This window comes from Rhopalosiphum padi, chromosome 1 (genome assembly GCF_020882245.1).
Source record: "Rhopalosiphum padi isolate XX-2018 chromosome 1, ASM2088224v1, whole genome shotgun sequence".
Taxonomy (NCBI): domain Eukaryota; kingdom Metazoa; phylum Arthropoda; class Insecta; order Hemiptera; family Aphididae; genus Rhopalosiphum; species Rhopalosiphum padi.
In genome coordinates, this window is record NC_083597.1 from 68,826,296 (window position 1) to 68,843,769 (window position 17,474).

The window sequence follows — 17,474 nt, forward strand, 5'->3', positions numbered from 1 at the left end:
AGAAAAAAGTAAATTTGTTTTAACTATAACTATTTCAGTGTAGATACATATTTTTAGAGTATAAATTAGGTTAACATACTAATTTATTGTGTAATATTCTATTCGTTTTAAACTAACTCTAATCCATCAAAAAGTAATATTGGACAGGATAAAGCGTTTTAAATTATTTTGAATGTTATTTATAAATAATATCTATTTAGCTTAATAAAAAAACTGAGTATACACATAAAATCATGTCTGCCGTTTTAATTTATCAGCGAATGCGTAAAATAGCTGATATAGTTCGAAATGTGTAATATACATCATTTTTTTTTTATATATTTATTATATATAGTCCGCTCAATAGATTTTTCATAGCAACTGCAGTTTTAAACGGTTTGTATAACGCACGTGAGAAGTATGAGGGAAGTCATCTGATAACGGTCTCGATGAAAAGCTTTCGTCGTTTTCGCGGAAATCTCGTTTTTATCGGCGGTAACGGCGGGTAAGAGAACAGAAGGAGACCGTTTAAACTCCCCGTAATCGCGGTTCTAATAATTACCACCAAAGTGGTATACAGAGCGGTATGATTTTTTTCGTTCTCGTTCTTATCTGAGCACACTCTTTCACGGTTGCCTCGCTATTTTTTTCGTAGCTCCGAGATGAGATCATATAAAAGGGTTATTATTATTATTTATCTATGAACACCTATAATAGTAGACTTAACTGCGTGGCGCGTTTAGAGGGTCGGTATTTTTTTTTTATCTTTTTATATACAGCCGTCACAACCAAATGCGCGTTCTTTGAGTTTTTTCTTAGTTTTCCGTTTTATTAAAATCGTGTAAGGCATTCGTTGTACAGCTGACAACCGTCACCGCGCGTTTAACTTTTTGGTTTATTTTAATCAGACTACCGATATCGGGAAGTATGTACAATATAAACGACGGGTTCAACGAGCATTTAATATCATTATATTTAATACAACGTTAAAATATAGTATTTACATTAGTTGTGTATTTCAATAAATATTTTTTACTTTATAAAATATATGCTTGCCTTTTTTTGCTTTTTAAAAATGTGCATGTTTATTTGAAGGAAAACAGTAAATTACAATGTCCAGTATATGTACAACATTAAACTATAAAACTATAGGTACTTTAAATTGAAAACAATATTATTATTATTATTATAAAAAAGGGAATTCTTATCAGAAAGTGATAGTAAAAAGTTGATAGTAGACAGCAGTATACATTTATATAATAATATAATAATAATAATAATTATTTTTAGATATTGGAAAAAGTAAAAACTGTATTACAATAAAATACAACACGTCGGTCTCGCAAGTGTATACGAAATCCCGCATAGGAAACCCATCATCAATCGGAAACCGTATAATAATAATATAGTTTCGTATATTATATTGTTTATTATTCGCGGCCTGCTCGCATTCGCGGTTTATCGCCATCGTTACGATTGTAATAATAATAATAATGATAATGATAATGATAATTCAACGTCCGTCTATAGTGACTCTAGTGTATAATATCTTTGAAGGCACCGGCGGGTGCGACAACCACTTTTGACACGCGACAGATGGCGTTCGACACACTCGGCTCATTATATCATTATGCGTTATACAAACTCCGCTACGACCTTGCGGGATTGAAGTTTTCTACCCTCCGGACGGTGTGTGGCGCACCTCGGAGTGGCGGTGGTTTATCCACGTCTGTAGACCCACATCGGTTAATAACGACGGCAAACAGCGGGATTTCGTGGTAATCGTCTCCCGAAACGTTTCATCATCAATATGATAATATTGCAATGTACACAATATATTATAATACCTACACGAACATGGCACGACCACGTGTAAGTGGTATAATTCGAATTACCCAGTATTGTTAGCTCCTTACGGTTATTAGCAACTGAAATATTAAACGTGGAATGAATTCGTTTTTATTTAATTTTTACCAATACAGTCGATTGTATTTCAAATTATGTGAAGTTAAAACGATTAATTTGCAGTTACGATATTGTTGTCCTTATTTCTATACTATTTTGACCGTATTATGTAAACGTAAATATTTTTTTTAACTTAAATATCGTAATTTCATCAACTTATTTTACCAATTTTAATGTAAGAGAGAATCTTTGTATTCATTAGTATTTCTAATCTTACATTACGTAAATTGTATATTATATGCTGTTTTACCTTATGTTATTAATTTAATTTAATTCACATTTTTATTTTTTACCACCCATTGCCTTACAATTCAACACTCATTTCTCTATAAATTAAATGTTCAATAATTATATAGATATACAAAACATTTAATCCTTATTAATAAAGTATGATTTAGAATAAAAAAATATCATTATAAATGTATAATAGAAACATTTTTTATTTATTTTAGGACATACATGATACATTACTTGTATTAGTTTTCTAAATGTTTACACATATAATTTCTAAATAAAATATAATTAAAATTTATATATTTATATATATATATATATAATGATGATGATGATGATGAAAAACAGTTTACTAATAAAAAATATATTATTTAATCAAACATATAAAAGAGTGAAATGAGAAAATAAATTGTTTAACAAGTAGTTACTCAGCTATATAATACATTTTTATCAAATTAAATAATATTAAATAATTTAATAAGACATAATATTTCAAAATTAAATAATTAATTTTAACGGAGGAAATTATTTTGATTCAACATTAATATTTAAGCAGTTATGAGCGCGAAGGCAAATATTTTGGTGAAATTGTAAAAGAGGGCGTTCTTTTTAAACGTGGTTAGAAGTAAGAGAGTTGATTCATTTTGCGTATCTAACAGTTAAGCCCCTGTTGAAAACCTATCTAGCTTTAATCTAATCACAATTTTCGTAATTCTGCTCAGGAAGTACATTTTTTATATCAACGAGCTCATAAAACTAAAAAGCAGCAAATGTGCGTGTGCGTCCGTGGTAAAATATAATATAGAACAATACAATGTTTTCATGTTAAAGATCACAAAAAAAAACCGAAATATATTGAATATGCATTAAGGTAACAAAAATAATATGCTTTTAAAAAAAAATTGATGTTTATGCAAGTACCTATGTGTAATATTAAAATCAGTGTCTATAAAATAAATTTCTATCCTAATCTGTGGCTTTTTATCAGTTAAGAAAATAATATGCAAATGTATAAATAACCATCTTACTTAATATTAAATTGATTGATATTTTGTTTCAATTAATTAAAATAATAATAATAATAATTTTTTGTCATTAAAAGGTCAGATTGCTTTCAAACTACATTGTTTATTTGGTCTCATACAAACCACTACATTCATTTATTCGAAGTTGACTTATAATGTGGTCATTTTTGAATTTATGATGACTTATGTTATACATTTTTAACGATGTATAATGCTTAAATTAATCCGCGTTGAGTCTACACTAAAATAATTTATACGATTATCCTTGATATGTATTTCATTAGAGTTATTGTGTTATTATTAGGGTTTTAAAATTTCATGAAATTTATTTTCTTGAAGTATTTAATTTTAACGGAAAATAAAAAAAAAATATTATACCTTAAAGTTTATAACCATATAAACTTGCAAGTGAACATTTTTAAAAGTTGGTTTATTGTACGAAACAAAGAAAATATTATGTATTATAATAACAGTAATAACCAATAAGGATCCAATTAATAAGTGATACAGTCTAGGGCTCGAAAGTTGTTATATTTGCATGTTTTTTTGAACTATTAGATTTATTGCTTAGTGAACTAGAAATATTTTCCCATACACTACGAAAAAAAATATCAAAAATGTATAGTGCATATTTTTGCATAATTACTATCAATATTTTCTGTGTATAATCAATATATTATTTTTAATCATCTATAACCAAATACGTTTAAAAGAAAAAAAGAATATTTTGAAATATTATAAAAAGAGTGAAATATTTTAAATTTAGAACCATAGTAAGCTATTATTGTTAATAAATATGTGATATTTGTAGATTATACATAATTTATTATTGGTATATATTTGATATCTCCTAACTTATTATACAGAATGATTTAGCATATACTTGCAACCCGATTAATTACTCTGTATATTATAAACCATCAATCGGTGTTAAATAGTTATCCATATTATTACCTGAATAAAATAAGTCACGATTAAAGAACTTTGTTAATTTTTTAGAAATTATTTGAGATTGTTCATATTGTAAAATTGGTCGTTGAAAATTGTACACGTCTTATTTATTTTCAATCAAATTATGATAACGAACATTTTTTGTATTTTACTAAATTTTTCAATTTGATTGCGTTGAAAAATCGAGAACTTTCAAAATATCCGTCGTCATTTTTTAAGCCCAAAATATATTCGGGTGACACGTTCACGTATAATAATAATAATAATATTATTATTGTCATATCGTGACAAGAGACACACGTTCGTGGTTTGCGTATTAACGCGTACAAAAAAACGTACTAGGCAGTAGGTTTCCGTTCATCGTCGTTTCGTAATACTTTAATTCGAATCAAATATTTAATGATATGAATGATATGATGCCGCGAGTTTAGTTTTACTTGGAAAAATGTGCACACGATAATATCGTGTTATATAGACTGTGTGAACTTTTCCCGAATGCAATGAATAATACGTGTCTAAACCACAATTGCTGCACAGACGGGTCTTCGGGCATGATGTTTTTATACACGAGAAAAGATAACAGAGGAAGGCGTGTAACAGCTAAAGGTACTCGTATATTACATAAGTGTTAAAATTAAAGCACTAAATAGGTGTAAATGGGTGGGATTTTAAAATTTCTAGTAATTAAAAAAAAAATGTTTTGGAAATAAATAGAAAAATATATGCGAATGCGAGTTTAAGTAGGTACTTATACTTAATACCTATCTATAATTACTGCGGAACAGTAGTAACTTTCTCTAAGTATTTTTCAGTAATTTCTTTCATGTATTAAATTGTTACGTTTGGATGTATTATTAACACACGCGTCAATCAAGTGCGTCCGGGAAACATATACTATTTTAATAGGCAAGTGCGATCTGAAAAAACTGTTCACTCTATCTATTAGCAGAGTAATACGAATTTATTTAAAAAATATTATTCGCATACTTACGATTCAATCGGATTGACGTCGAGTGTACTCATTCGTTGGAAAGAATATCGCATTTAAGATAAATACGTATAACCATTGTAGTTGTAATAATAATTTATAATATTATTGTATTATGTTGCTTTTACGTTTTATCGCCATATATTACGTAATCAAACGTTAATTTATTAACGGTGAGTCACAAAAGCTCAGAGACTGGCACCGCAAAGTCGTCATAATAATTTCGTTTGAATTCAGTGTTTTCTGCGTGGGTTTCAGACAATGCAAATCGAGTATATATTAAATTGTACTTAAATACGTCGCGTACGATATGCGTGTAGTATTTAGATACCATTAGATTTTTCTATACAAGTGTTAGGTTTTGTTTCGGAATGTTTCTCACTTATTCAGTTTGATTATATTTCCATGTAAATGATTCCAGTCTTGCTCAATACCGTCTTAATGTATTTTTTTTTTACCAATTTTTTTCAACCACATCCTAGCGATTTCTAATGGATTACTTTTTCTATGTTATGCTTTATCTTTTTTAAACGATTCATGTATATTATGCTCGTATAATATATTGACGTACCTATGATGCATTTTATTTGTATAGCGAATAACAGTTTCTTGGAACTATTGAGAATCGTCGTGCTTTCAATATTATAATAGTATGCCGTTGTATTCAATATCACCAGAACATACAGAACACTATGAAATCAAATCCGATCGATTCCAATTCGTATAATATTAACATTGTAAATGCATGTGTATTTATAATTTATTTTTATAAAAACGTTGTTTCTTAATAACTTTAACCGTCTAAAAAATAATAATTTTAAAAACATAATAAATTCAGGATTAAATGCGCGTGAAAGAATCATGTGGATTTTCGTTGGGATATACGATAAACGCATAATGAAAAAACAATGTATTATACGACATGCAGATTACGTCACACGAAATGGCAATCGTTTACGAGTGTTTAGTATTTATAGGTACACGTTATTGTTTTACGCTTTTAAATGGGTGACTGATGAGTGCCGGCGGAGTTGCGTCCTCGACAGTTTGAAGGGTGATGGTTGGGTGGGCGAGGATGATGTGGTGGGGTTCGAGAGATGTTCGCGACTTTTGGTACGATGGATACCACACTAAGCAAATACAGCACGCGTACTCATGATAATATTATGGTTTGCGCATCGATTCGACCGAATGATAATAATAAATGTCGTCCGTTTGTCGGTTTGTCGGTGGATGGGCGGGATAAGGGTATAACGGTTGAACCGTAAAAATTTTCTTTTATAAAGATATACACTGTCGAAAAGACGACTCACTGCTGAGTCCGACAACGACGCCACTCGGCAAGACTTCGTCTAGTCTTTCGGGCGCCCGCGAGGGAAACGCTAACGGCAGCTCAGTTATGTAGCGTCTACACAAGGGTCGTTCGGAGGGCGGTGTGGATGCGAGAGAGAGTATAAATGGATAGAGACGAGCGAACGGCGGGCGAGTGGGAAAAAAATAAAAACTAAAATATATCTCTCGGTGAAAACTACGTATGTATCTATCTGTTTGTGTGTGTGTGTGTGTGTGTGTGTGTGTGTGTGTGTGTATGTGCAGAAAAGCGGCAACAATAATAAAACTGGGGACGATGTATAATATACGAAACGAGAGGGGTGGCCGCGCGGAGCAGATTAATCGGTGTTGGCAACACAAACCGACTCGATGGCGCCGCCGAACGAATATCATATCCGCTCGTCCTTTTGCCTGCCGCCGCGAACGTACATGATATAACGGTGGAAGTCAATCGGAGACGAGTGGCGTATTTTCTCATGCTGTACTTAAAAGGATTTTTTGGAGCGTAAGCGGAAATTATTGTCCCACCGCCGCAACCGACACTATTATAATACTATCGTCGAGAGAATGTCTGCATGGTAATATAATAGTATTATTATTATTATCTTCGCAAACGATTATTATCTGTCAAAATAGCGAAAATAACAGAAACCTATACAAGAGAAAGAAATAACATCATCGTCATCTGTAGGTAAACCTACTATCATAAATTGTTATTATTATTAGAAGGAAGCGTGTCGGGTTCGAGAAAGATAGTGAGAGAGAATGGACAGAGAAAAAACCACTACAGTCTGTATAAATAAGTATATTATCGTAATATTATAATTAAGGGCTGTGAATTTAGTGCATAAAAAAACTTTAAAATATGCACAATAAATCCCAAAAAATACATTAAAAACCTTATAAATGTATTCAAATCGAAAGAATTTAGTAAAAAAATACACTACAAGTAGATCGGTAAACTTAGGGACCATTATATAAAAATAAATTAAGCGTATAATATGTATTTTAAATTAAAGTTTATAGCTAATTAAGTACAATATGTGTACTGGGTAGAGAATATGTAAAATAAGACAAAAATTTAAAAAATATGTTAATTGATAAAAAAATAACCATTAAAAATATCAAAATAAACGACATAAAAATCAAGTGTTAAAAATATAAAATAAAAATTCTAAAATTTAATTCATTAGTATGTCTAATTCTGTACATTGTGTATTAAGGAAACTATATGCTTTGAGTATGCGGAAACTAATGCATTTTTAAACAAGCTCACAACTCTAATTATAATATTACATATTCTGTGAACATGACAACAAGAAAAGTTGATTGATCGGTCAGATATATATTTTATACGTCACGTGTATATACGTATGTATACTAACCGACGGGGACTAATACAACATACGATAATTAGGGGTTGACATCACGGGTGCCTCGCTGTGTATAATGTTATACACATTTAACCGTATATATACACATATTATTATTATATACATAAATTTACGAGTAAGGTATCCAATAATTATTGTTAAACCAATGTAAATATTGTACATATTATTATACATATCTTGCGTATAATATAACATTGTATAATATCGAGTAGGTAATTTATTGATTTCGTGTATTATTATGTTGTTACAGGCGTACAGGCCAGTTGGGACGAGTGGTGGACGTACGATGGAATATCAGGTATCGTTATTATATTGTTATTATTATTACTATAATTGTTATACTACGATAGCTGTTGACGAAATACGCTCGATCGATAAAATAATTTGCGTTGATGAAAACAAATTATATAAATACAATATTACATCGGGACGTTATTGTTATTGTCTTATTGATTTGATATTTTATAGTATATTAATGTGCGCCGTATAATGGCTCATAAAATTAGATTATGAATTTGGTATGCACAGAGATTTAATTAAGGTTTAACTGAATTCGACTACTATATACTTAATAATCGCGATTCAAACTTGAACAAATTATACGCGTGATCCGAAGACTTAAAGGCAACGTAATACTTTTTAAGTAGTTTTAATTTTAAAATATAGTTGTTTAAAAGTACACTCATTTTGTACAGTATTATGTGAAACAATGATCAAATTAAAGTATTGTTACTTGATATAACTTGAATAACTTAAATTAAGAAGCAAAAATGTCCATTTAAAATATTTTTAATTATTTATATATTTCATAGGTTTTTATTACTTGTATACTTAATTAAAAATAAATGTAATTAATTATTATTTAATATAGTATGAAATCACAAATTAGAATTTTAACAATGATTATTATAATATTATTAATTAGGCATTCAATTCAAATTCGTATTAGGACATTAAGTACATATTTTATTTTTAAATAATATATAGTTATAGAAATTTCATTGAGGATGTAAACAAAAATTTTCGCATACATTTACAAATCATAATTTATTGTTGTGTGTTTCTAACGAAATACAGTTATTTTTAAACATAGTAGACTAAATAAAATAATTTCTTATAGTACATTACTACACGTCAATACAACAAAATTAATTTATATTATATCAAATATTTTTACAAAAGATAATTTGCACGTTTACCGAGTTTACTTTTACTCATCACCTTAAATACGCTAATATAAGACAAAACAAATTAAATGTCAAAAATAGTTTTAAAGTGGCCAAACTAAAAATACTTACTATATAATATACAATAAATAGATTCAATAAATATAACATATAAAAATTAAATTATACCTACTATCTACTCAACGATACAATATAATATTATTAACCCATTTTATATAATATTATACTATTATAATAATATTCTATATTGTATTGTATGTTATTATAGGTATTTATGATTGAGTTTTATTATTTATTAGAAAAATATATATTTCTATGATAATTCAATTTCCATTGTGTATACATATTGTATTATTAATCATATACTATTTTTAAAGTAGAAGTATAGTATAAATTCATATGTTTATATATACATATATATTGGCTGAACGTACGATATTTGTAATTCTTTTATAACACTGAAACAGATATGTTTGGTACTATCAGTGTAAATTAGCTTTATTATTCTGGGGGTGTAAAAGTACTTCTATACAAGTGAAACACAACTTTTGTTATTGCATTCGATGTTTTAAATTTTAACCACAAGTCCAAAAAATATTTTGGTACCACCTTTCATCTTATCAAAACTTTGTTCAGTATTTTATGCTTGACAGTTATAGTTTGATCACATACATTATTTCCTGAAATCATATTCACAATATGATTTATTCAAAAAGGACCGTAAATTTTGTATACTGTGGTGAAGATAATGTGAACATACACGAATAGGTATAGTTTTTCATTGTTATACACAAAAAAAAAAAGAAAAAAAAAGGGAATGTTTGATACATAACAGTAATATTTTACTGTGATTTTTACTTTGATTTATAATATGTAAATTATCTCTATTTGAAATAATGTGATAATGTGGTGTCTAGCAGTAAAACTATTTTTAAAGTTATTAGTAAGCATTATAATTTGAAAATGAACTTTTATCGTAATATTCTGTTAAAAATACGTAAAATACGTAATAATATTACACAGCTATAATACATAATAATGTAGTAATTTACTTAATTGTCTAAAAATAAATATAGATTTAAAATATATTATAATATTTTATTTTTTTGTAAACTAATAATTATTTTCGTGGGGAAGAAAATAAATTAATAGATATTAAAATAGCTTATCATCTTATATTTTACAATATATTATAGTACTTACATTTTTATCTTTTTAATTTTATTACAAGTCAGTATACCCCAGACAAAAATAAAATAGCAACGGGAGATAGGAGAGATTTGACACAGATTTACCTATGATTATATCATTACAGGTGTAACTATTAATACGTGTAATTTATTTAGAAAAAAAAATATTTAGCATAAAATAATAAAAATTAAAGAAATCAAATTATTTATAGAACAAATTACTTACAATCTACTTATTTATGATACACATTTTATAAAAAAATTTAAAAAGAAACATAGGTAGGTAATGTCCAAAAGTATCTATGATTTAAAATAATGTACAAGTATAAAATATGAATTACAAAAATAAAAACACTTGCATATTCATGTCAAGATGAACGTTTATAAATATTTCGGAGTGTCATTAACAACTGTGCTATAAGTATTGGACTAGGGTTTGTGGATTTATTAAACGCATTTAAAGTTTTTAGTCTTAAATGACGTATCCAATTACGTTCTTGAATACTTCAAAGCAGTTTTCTTATACACTCTGTGAATTTCCATTATAAATAAACTTTGAAATTATAACGAAGGGTTATGATAAGATATAATTACTCAATAATTTAATAATGAGTTATTATTCAAAATACACATCAAATAGCAAATATTAATAAGAAAATGTAATATGGGATACAACAGTTATATTATCTAAAACTTTTTCTACCGCAATTAAATAACATTCCACACCGTTATTGTTACGACAAAACATGATATCATTGCAATCCTGCTGATACATGCTAATTTAATTTGACGTTTTAGTATTAATAAAATTATTAATTGTCAATAGTATAAACGTTATTTTTTCACTTTATTAACGAATGGTCATAAAAATACCGTAAAAGTATCAAAACCTTCTTGGTCATTTTAACGACGAAGTTTTGACTTTTCGTTTGTGTGCGAATAAATCTTAAATAATTTTCATTCGGGGGTCGGTGAAAACATTAAGAATTTATTACCTCGTTGACGATGGGATTGGTTTGCAATCAGATAATATCAAAAGGAATGTAGTTTTAGATTTTCCCCGCTTCTTCGAGTTATTAAGGTTTGGGGGAGGCGATTGTAGTTTTATGTCGAGCTTGTATATAGTGGAATTTATGCTTGAAGCATAAAACGACTACAATTTTATTATTTTATATGTTTGGCAAATTTACAGAGAGAACATAATTAGAAAAAAAATGCTACGTGACTTGAAGTTTCATTATTTTTATTCCCAGCAATAAAACTTTCCGTGGAATGAAAAAAAAAAATAAACAAACAAATAAATAAAATGCCGTACTCGTTTCACCACCCGACTGTGCTAGAACTGATTTACTAGAATCGGACTGTAAACTAAGTACTTTCAGTAAATTGCTTGACAATTGTGTACTTGTTACTTTTCAATCCTAAACATATCTTATGCTTGTCCGACGTGCCGTGTTTCGGGACTGTTAAGGTTTCTAATCACGGTCATGGCTTTTTGTACTCACTATTGAATACTTTAAGACGATAGTAGACTGCTATTGTTTCGTTTAAATTTACTGAATATACTTGTTTTCATTCATTTAGTTTTTCATTTCAGAATTCTGAGTAGGTCTCGGGTTAGTTATTTTATGAGAATTTATTATGACCTATTTTAGAGGTGAACCATTACATTACAAAGACAGTGCCTGCAGCAAGTTTGTCGGTATAAGATTGAACTACGATAGGATTGTTAATCTGTATTCCAAATAAAGTGTAATAGAATTTATATCTAATTTATAATTCAATAAAATCTTTGTATAGCTCGTAAGGAAGAATACCGCCGTTATTTAGCTTATTTACGTAAATTTCGGTGTTAAAAACATACATTCGAGTTTAAAGTAGTGAGTAGATAATTGTTACTAGGAAAACTTAGAATAAAAATAAAAAAATAGAAAATAATTTGTTGTGACTATGCGTTCATGAACGCACGTAATACTTTGATAAACTATAATGTGTTAACGTTAAGCAATAATTATTACAATTTTAATATATGTATATTGTATACATATGTAAAAATTATTAATTTCGGATGGAATAATTCGAAAACTTGGCAAATAATACATCTACATTTATACAATATAGAAAATTTATGAATAAAAAGTAACATATAATTTGTTCACGTTCAAGTACCATAGATTGATAATCCGCTTATACTTTCAATCACGACTGAGAAAAATATAATACAAGCCAAAGTCAACACACCAACTTATAGATCTGCAAATTATAAACAAACATCCAAGTTGTTATTGTATTTGTTTTTACAAAAAGGATCAGAACAGCAAATGTATTCCGGTCACACATCGCCGTTATGTTTACAATTGCGATTTTACTTTACGCTGGTGACGCTGTCCGGGATGCATAAAAATCATAAAAAAAAAAAAAAATGAAAAAAAATAAAAATTACCTTTTTATTATTGGCATGGTCGGAGTAATACAAGTTTAAATTGAAACTGTTTTAAATTAATGGCTGGGATCATCTTTGATATTAATAAAATCGGTTTTCTATTAAAGATTATTGAACTTATTATAGGATACTTTCTTATAGCTTCAAACTTTTTTTTTTTTATTATTGGAACAAATTAAGTACCTACATAATAACATTTTAATAACAATTTCAAATTAAGCTGTAATATATTTTATATCTAGCTATAAAATGTTTTCCAGATATGGGTTATTAAGTTTTGAATTCCTTTTATTTATGAAAATATATTTAAGATCGTTCGTACTTATAAATATAATTTTTTTGGTACCTATAGCAGTCCTATATTTAGAAATTATGTTTTTAATGGCATGTTATTCCTAAATAATAATAGTTAAAGTCTAAAGAGTAAAGTGTTTTTAAAACTAAATTTCAAATTAAACTACATAATGTAAAATATTAGAAGTATAAAAGATTACGTTGATTAATAATAACCCTCAGTTAAAGTTAAAATTAACATTTTTTTAATTTGATTCAATATTGAGACAAACGATTAAAAATAAAACAACTTTTCGACTGAAAACACATTTTATTTATATGTGATACGCGCAACTATCGATAATTTATCTAGGCGTCACCGAATAAATGTACGATTTTGGATTTGTCAATACAGCAAAAATCCACATATTTCTTACCCAGTTCTAAACATAGTCTAGTTAGTAACGGTTTTTATCGTTGGCTATAAACGTTTCCAATGCCCTGCCAAAAGTTATGACTTATATTTATTTTTTTTTGACGATAATAACAATGTATGAGTCATAAAAGTTCGATGAGACTACTAGGATATGTTTTTTCACCCATTCGTATATACGTGGATCCTTTAAATGGTTCTAAGATAACGGTCAATAAAATTCAGATTCTACCACCCGCAAAGCGCGACCGTCCATCTATACTCTGGGCATTGCCGTCGTTGGAACTGTTCGTGATATATACAATAGGATATTTTTCAAACTGGCGAAATTATATTATATTCAAAATCCTCGAATGACGAATGTTTCACATTGATTTGCGTTTGCATTAGTACAACATGAATGTTTAATGTGTTTCACTTTTCATTCTTTTAATGTCTACATTGTTATTTATTTAGTTAGTATTTTTTTCGACCTCCTGCCAGTCTCTGTCATAACTGTCGTATCGAAAAACCTTTTTAATAACGCCAGTTCGACGAGCTTTGGATTTAAAAATAATAAAATAATCAAAGGACTTTATTCAACTGAATGCAATTTTTATTCATATAAAATATTATCATTATTATAGTTTGTCAAAGAAAAATAGGTTTAAGTAATGACGGCATCAATTATTTTGTGATGATCATATTCGTTTTTGATAATATATATGTTAGTTAATAACTACTTAATAGTATAAATGTATAATATTATAAAAATTATAAATGATAACAAAATATCTTTACTAAATGTTTATAATTATGTATGAGATCTGGAGACGCAATAGATTGTGGCGTATTGTGTATACCTAATGACTTAAAACTATACATAAATAAATCTTTTAAAAAAAACAATGTAATGATAAAATAACTATTTAGTGAAAAAAAAATCACCATTTTTACTATAACTTTATTGTATCCTTTATTCTACTTCAATTATTTAACACAATATTATTTTATTTTATTGCAGTTATATTGTATTTATGAACAAATATGATCATATATCATATGTATTATCCTATATGTCTTCTAGTACGTCAGCATATATTATTCTCATTTGTTTAGTGTCATACATTATTGGTTTAAATTCATTACGATATTTGATACTTACTATATGTAATATGAATATTTTATAAATATCTACAATATATTTTGATACTAATACCTAATATTGATTTTACTATGGTGTTATTTTTTGTCAGTAAAACTATTTGTTAGATTCAATTCGTCCAGATTATAATTAATAATTATTTATACAACAATAAATTATCAACAATAAATAAATTAAATGAAAAACTTCAAATTTAATTTTGCTATGTATCAGTTTTAAGTGTTTTTTTTCAGAAACTCATTATCAAATACAACAATTAAATTATAATCCACGATTTTTGCATACATTTATTATTTTTAGTATCATAATATTATAATAGAGTTACAGGATGTTATACGTCTTTGGCTCTTTGCCTTATTAAGTTTGAATGACTGTATAAGATACACATAATAGTATTAATTAAATAATTGGGTCTGTATTACGTATTAATTAATTTTAAACGAATCAAGTCAAATCCAGGTATGATTTAAATTAACTGTCACGTGTGTCTGTAAATTTTTATAAATTTATCTTTTTCAGAACATATAAAAACAATTTTTAATATTACACTAAGTCTATATATATTAATTTATCAACATAAATTATGTAAAATGTATACATTTTATATTATCGTAAAACTAATTTTGGATGTTTATTTTGAATTCTCTATCTAAATATTATATAAAAGCTAACTTAATAAATAAATATGTAATAGTATGGTTATCTACCTACTATTTATTAGAAAATATGTAACATGAATTATGATATATTATGTAATTGTAGATACAAAATTAATATGATTGAAGGTTGTTTTAAAATTATCATAACCACATTAAATAAATATAATTGATTTAGTGTGTAGTTTCATCTAACTATAAATGTTGGTTTACAAATATTAATAAAATATATTTTAAGGTATATTAAATAATCAAAAATAATATAAAATTACATAATATAGAGAAAAACATTTTTTCAAATACTGATTGGTGAAATTTAATAACGACTATGTCATTCTATATAAAAAGTATTACCTAACTATTAATTTCTTAATACTAAGAATTATTTAAGGTAAAGCAAAATTCGTTCATCAGAAATTAATTAAAATATATAAGGAACTATAAAATTGTTAGTGTTAACAAAAAGTGAATGCTATAAAAATAATAAAACATCTATCAGCTATAATAACTTTATAACAGAGCAAAAAAATGAAAAAAATTATGAAATCCATTTGGCCAAATACGTTGAAACAATTGTAGTGTGAAATGACAATCCAAACGGTTATAAAAGACTAAAAATAATGACACAATAAAATAAGATGATTGGAAGTGTGGAGTTTACTGAAAAATATTACGGAATAAAAAAAAATCACTGATAGAATGATCTATTTTCTATTAAATAAGTATGCCCGTTGAAATTAAAAAATAATAAGTAAATAATGTATAAAACGAATTAAATTAATGAAAGTAAAATGCATGACACCAAATTAGGCAAACTATACATGTATTATGACTTATAATAATTATGAATTATAATATTATCAGTGACTTCATACGTAGCAGGCACGTCTTTAAGTTAGACATGCATGTCGAGTTTCAAAGTTTGAGACCCGAACTTCTACCGCAGATTTTGTTGAATTAAAACGATGTACAAATTGAACAACTCAAAAAGCCCACAAGCGATTTCCAGTCGAATAAAGTCTTAATTTTCGGCCTCTTCTTACTGTATTAAATGAAAGCAACTAATTTCTATCAGATGAAGCACAAAACGTCTTTGGGTGTACTTTTTAAACTTTCCATTACACCCCTATATCTCTAGGTTTTGACTTATAGATTAGTTAAAAATTAATCACTGATCGTGTGGTATTATATGTGTATAGGGTATAAGTATACATATATAATTAAACAAAAAAACCAACGAAAAGTAATTAAATGTGATAAAACTTATTTACTAAATACATACATAGTTTAAAGTGAACTAATTGGTTTTCTGAAAATAAAATTACTTTTTCAAAATCCAATTCATACGAAAGGTTTTTGTGTATAAGTTGTAAGTTATTATACATAGTTATACATTTTAAATGAATGACACATTAATTTATATTTATTCTTTTTAAATAAATATTGCATGATTACTCTGGTGTACTCGTATATTTAAAGATTAGTATATATAAGAAGGTATCTAAGTTTTAAACTATATTAAAATTGGTTGAAAATATATAAAATGTAACATTTACTGCAGTGGTGAAAAAATCCTGTTCAAATTCGTTTTTAAATACCAAATAGTTGAAAACTAATATTATATTCGTATTTCAATAGACGAATTCGCACAAATGCTTTTTAATAATTTATTCAAATATAAAATCGATAGATTTTATTAAACTTTTTCTTACTGCTGCCTATTTAAAAACCATCTCAATAACAATACAGTTCTCTTTACGGTTATAGTTTTGTTAATTTGGTCTTTAAAACCCATATAATATCATTTTCGGCATTGTAATATTGATTACATTTATATCCATACACGTATATAATGTATATTTATATACAAATCGTTTTTCAGTCCTTTGCGTTTCTCCCTATTTTTATTTCGACCAAAGGAATAAAGAAGGGATTCAATAACCTACGGAAATATTCATTGTTGCTGCGGTTAAAGTGAAAAAATTTATTATTCTCTTTTTACACGGGTCACCGTCGAAAGCAAACCGATGAATTATTATTGCATGTAACAACTATTATTATGTTTGAAAACGTTATTCACAGATCATTAACCACATAAATCCACGACCTCGTATTTCCTGATCAAACCGACAGGTGTTTATCGAAAATTCGATTTTCATTTGTAGGGTGAACAAAAATGCCACCAATCCGGCACTGAAACAATATCATTAGCATGCTAAAGTTCACCAACTATTAATCTTCAATCATTATTTAAAACATTCGTGACCCATATAATCTGTT

The 17,474-nt window shown here is 27.3% G+C and overlaps 1 protein-coding gene across 2 annotated transcripts in view; it reads left to right on the top strand.

The window, feature by feature from the left end:
* LOC132932455 (carbonic anhydrase-related protein 10) overlaps positions 1-17,474 on the top strand; it is a 110,593-nt gene that overhangs the window by 14,923 nt on the left and 78,196 nt on the right. For both annotated transcript variants that reach the window (XM_060998838.1, XM_060998837.1), the window contains exon 3: positions 8,119-8,166. In XM_060998838.1, the coding sequence (XP_060854821.1) occupies positions 8,119-8,166 (48 nt within the window). The remainder of the gene's footprint in view (positions 1-8,118; positions 8,167-17,474) is intronic.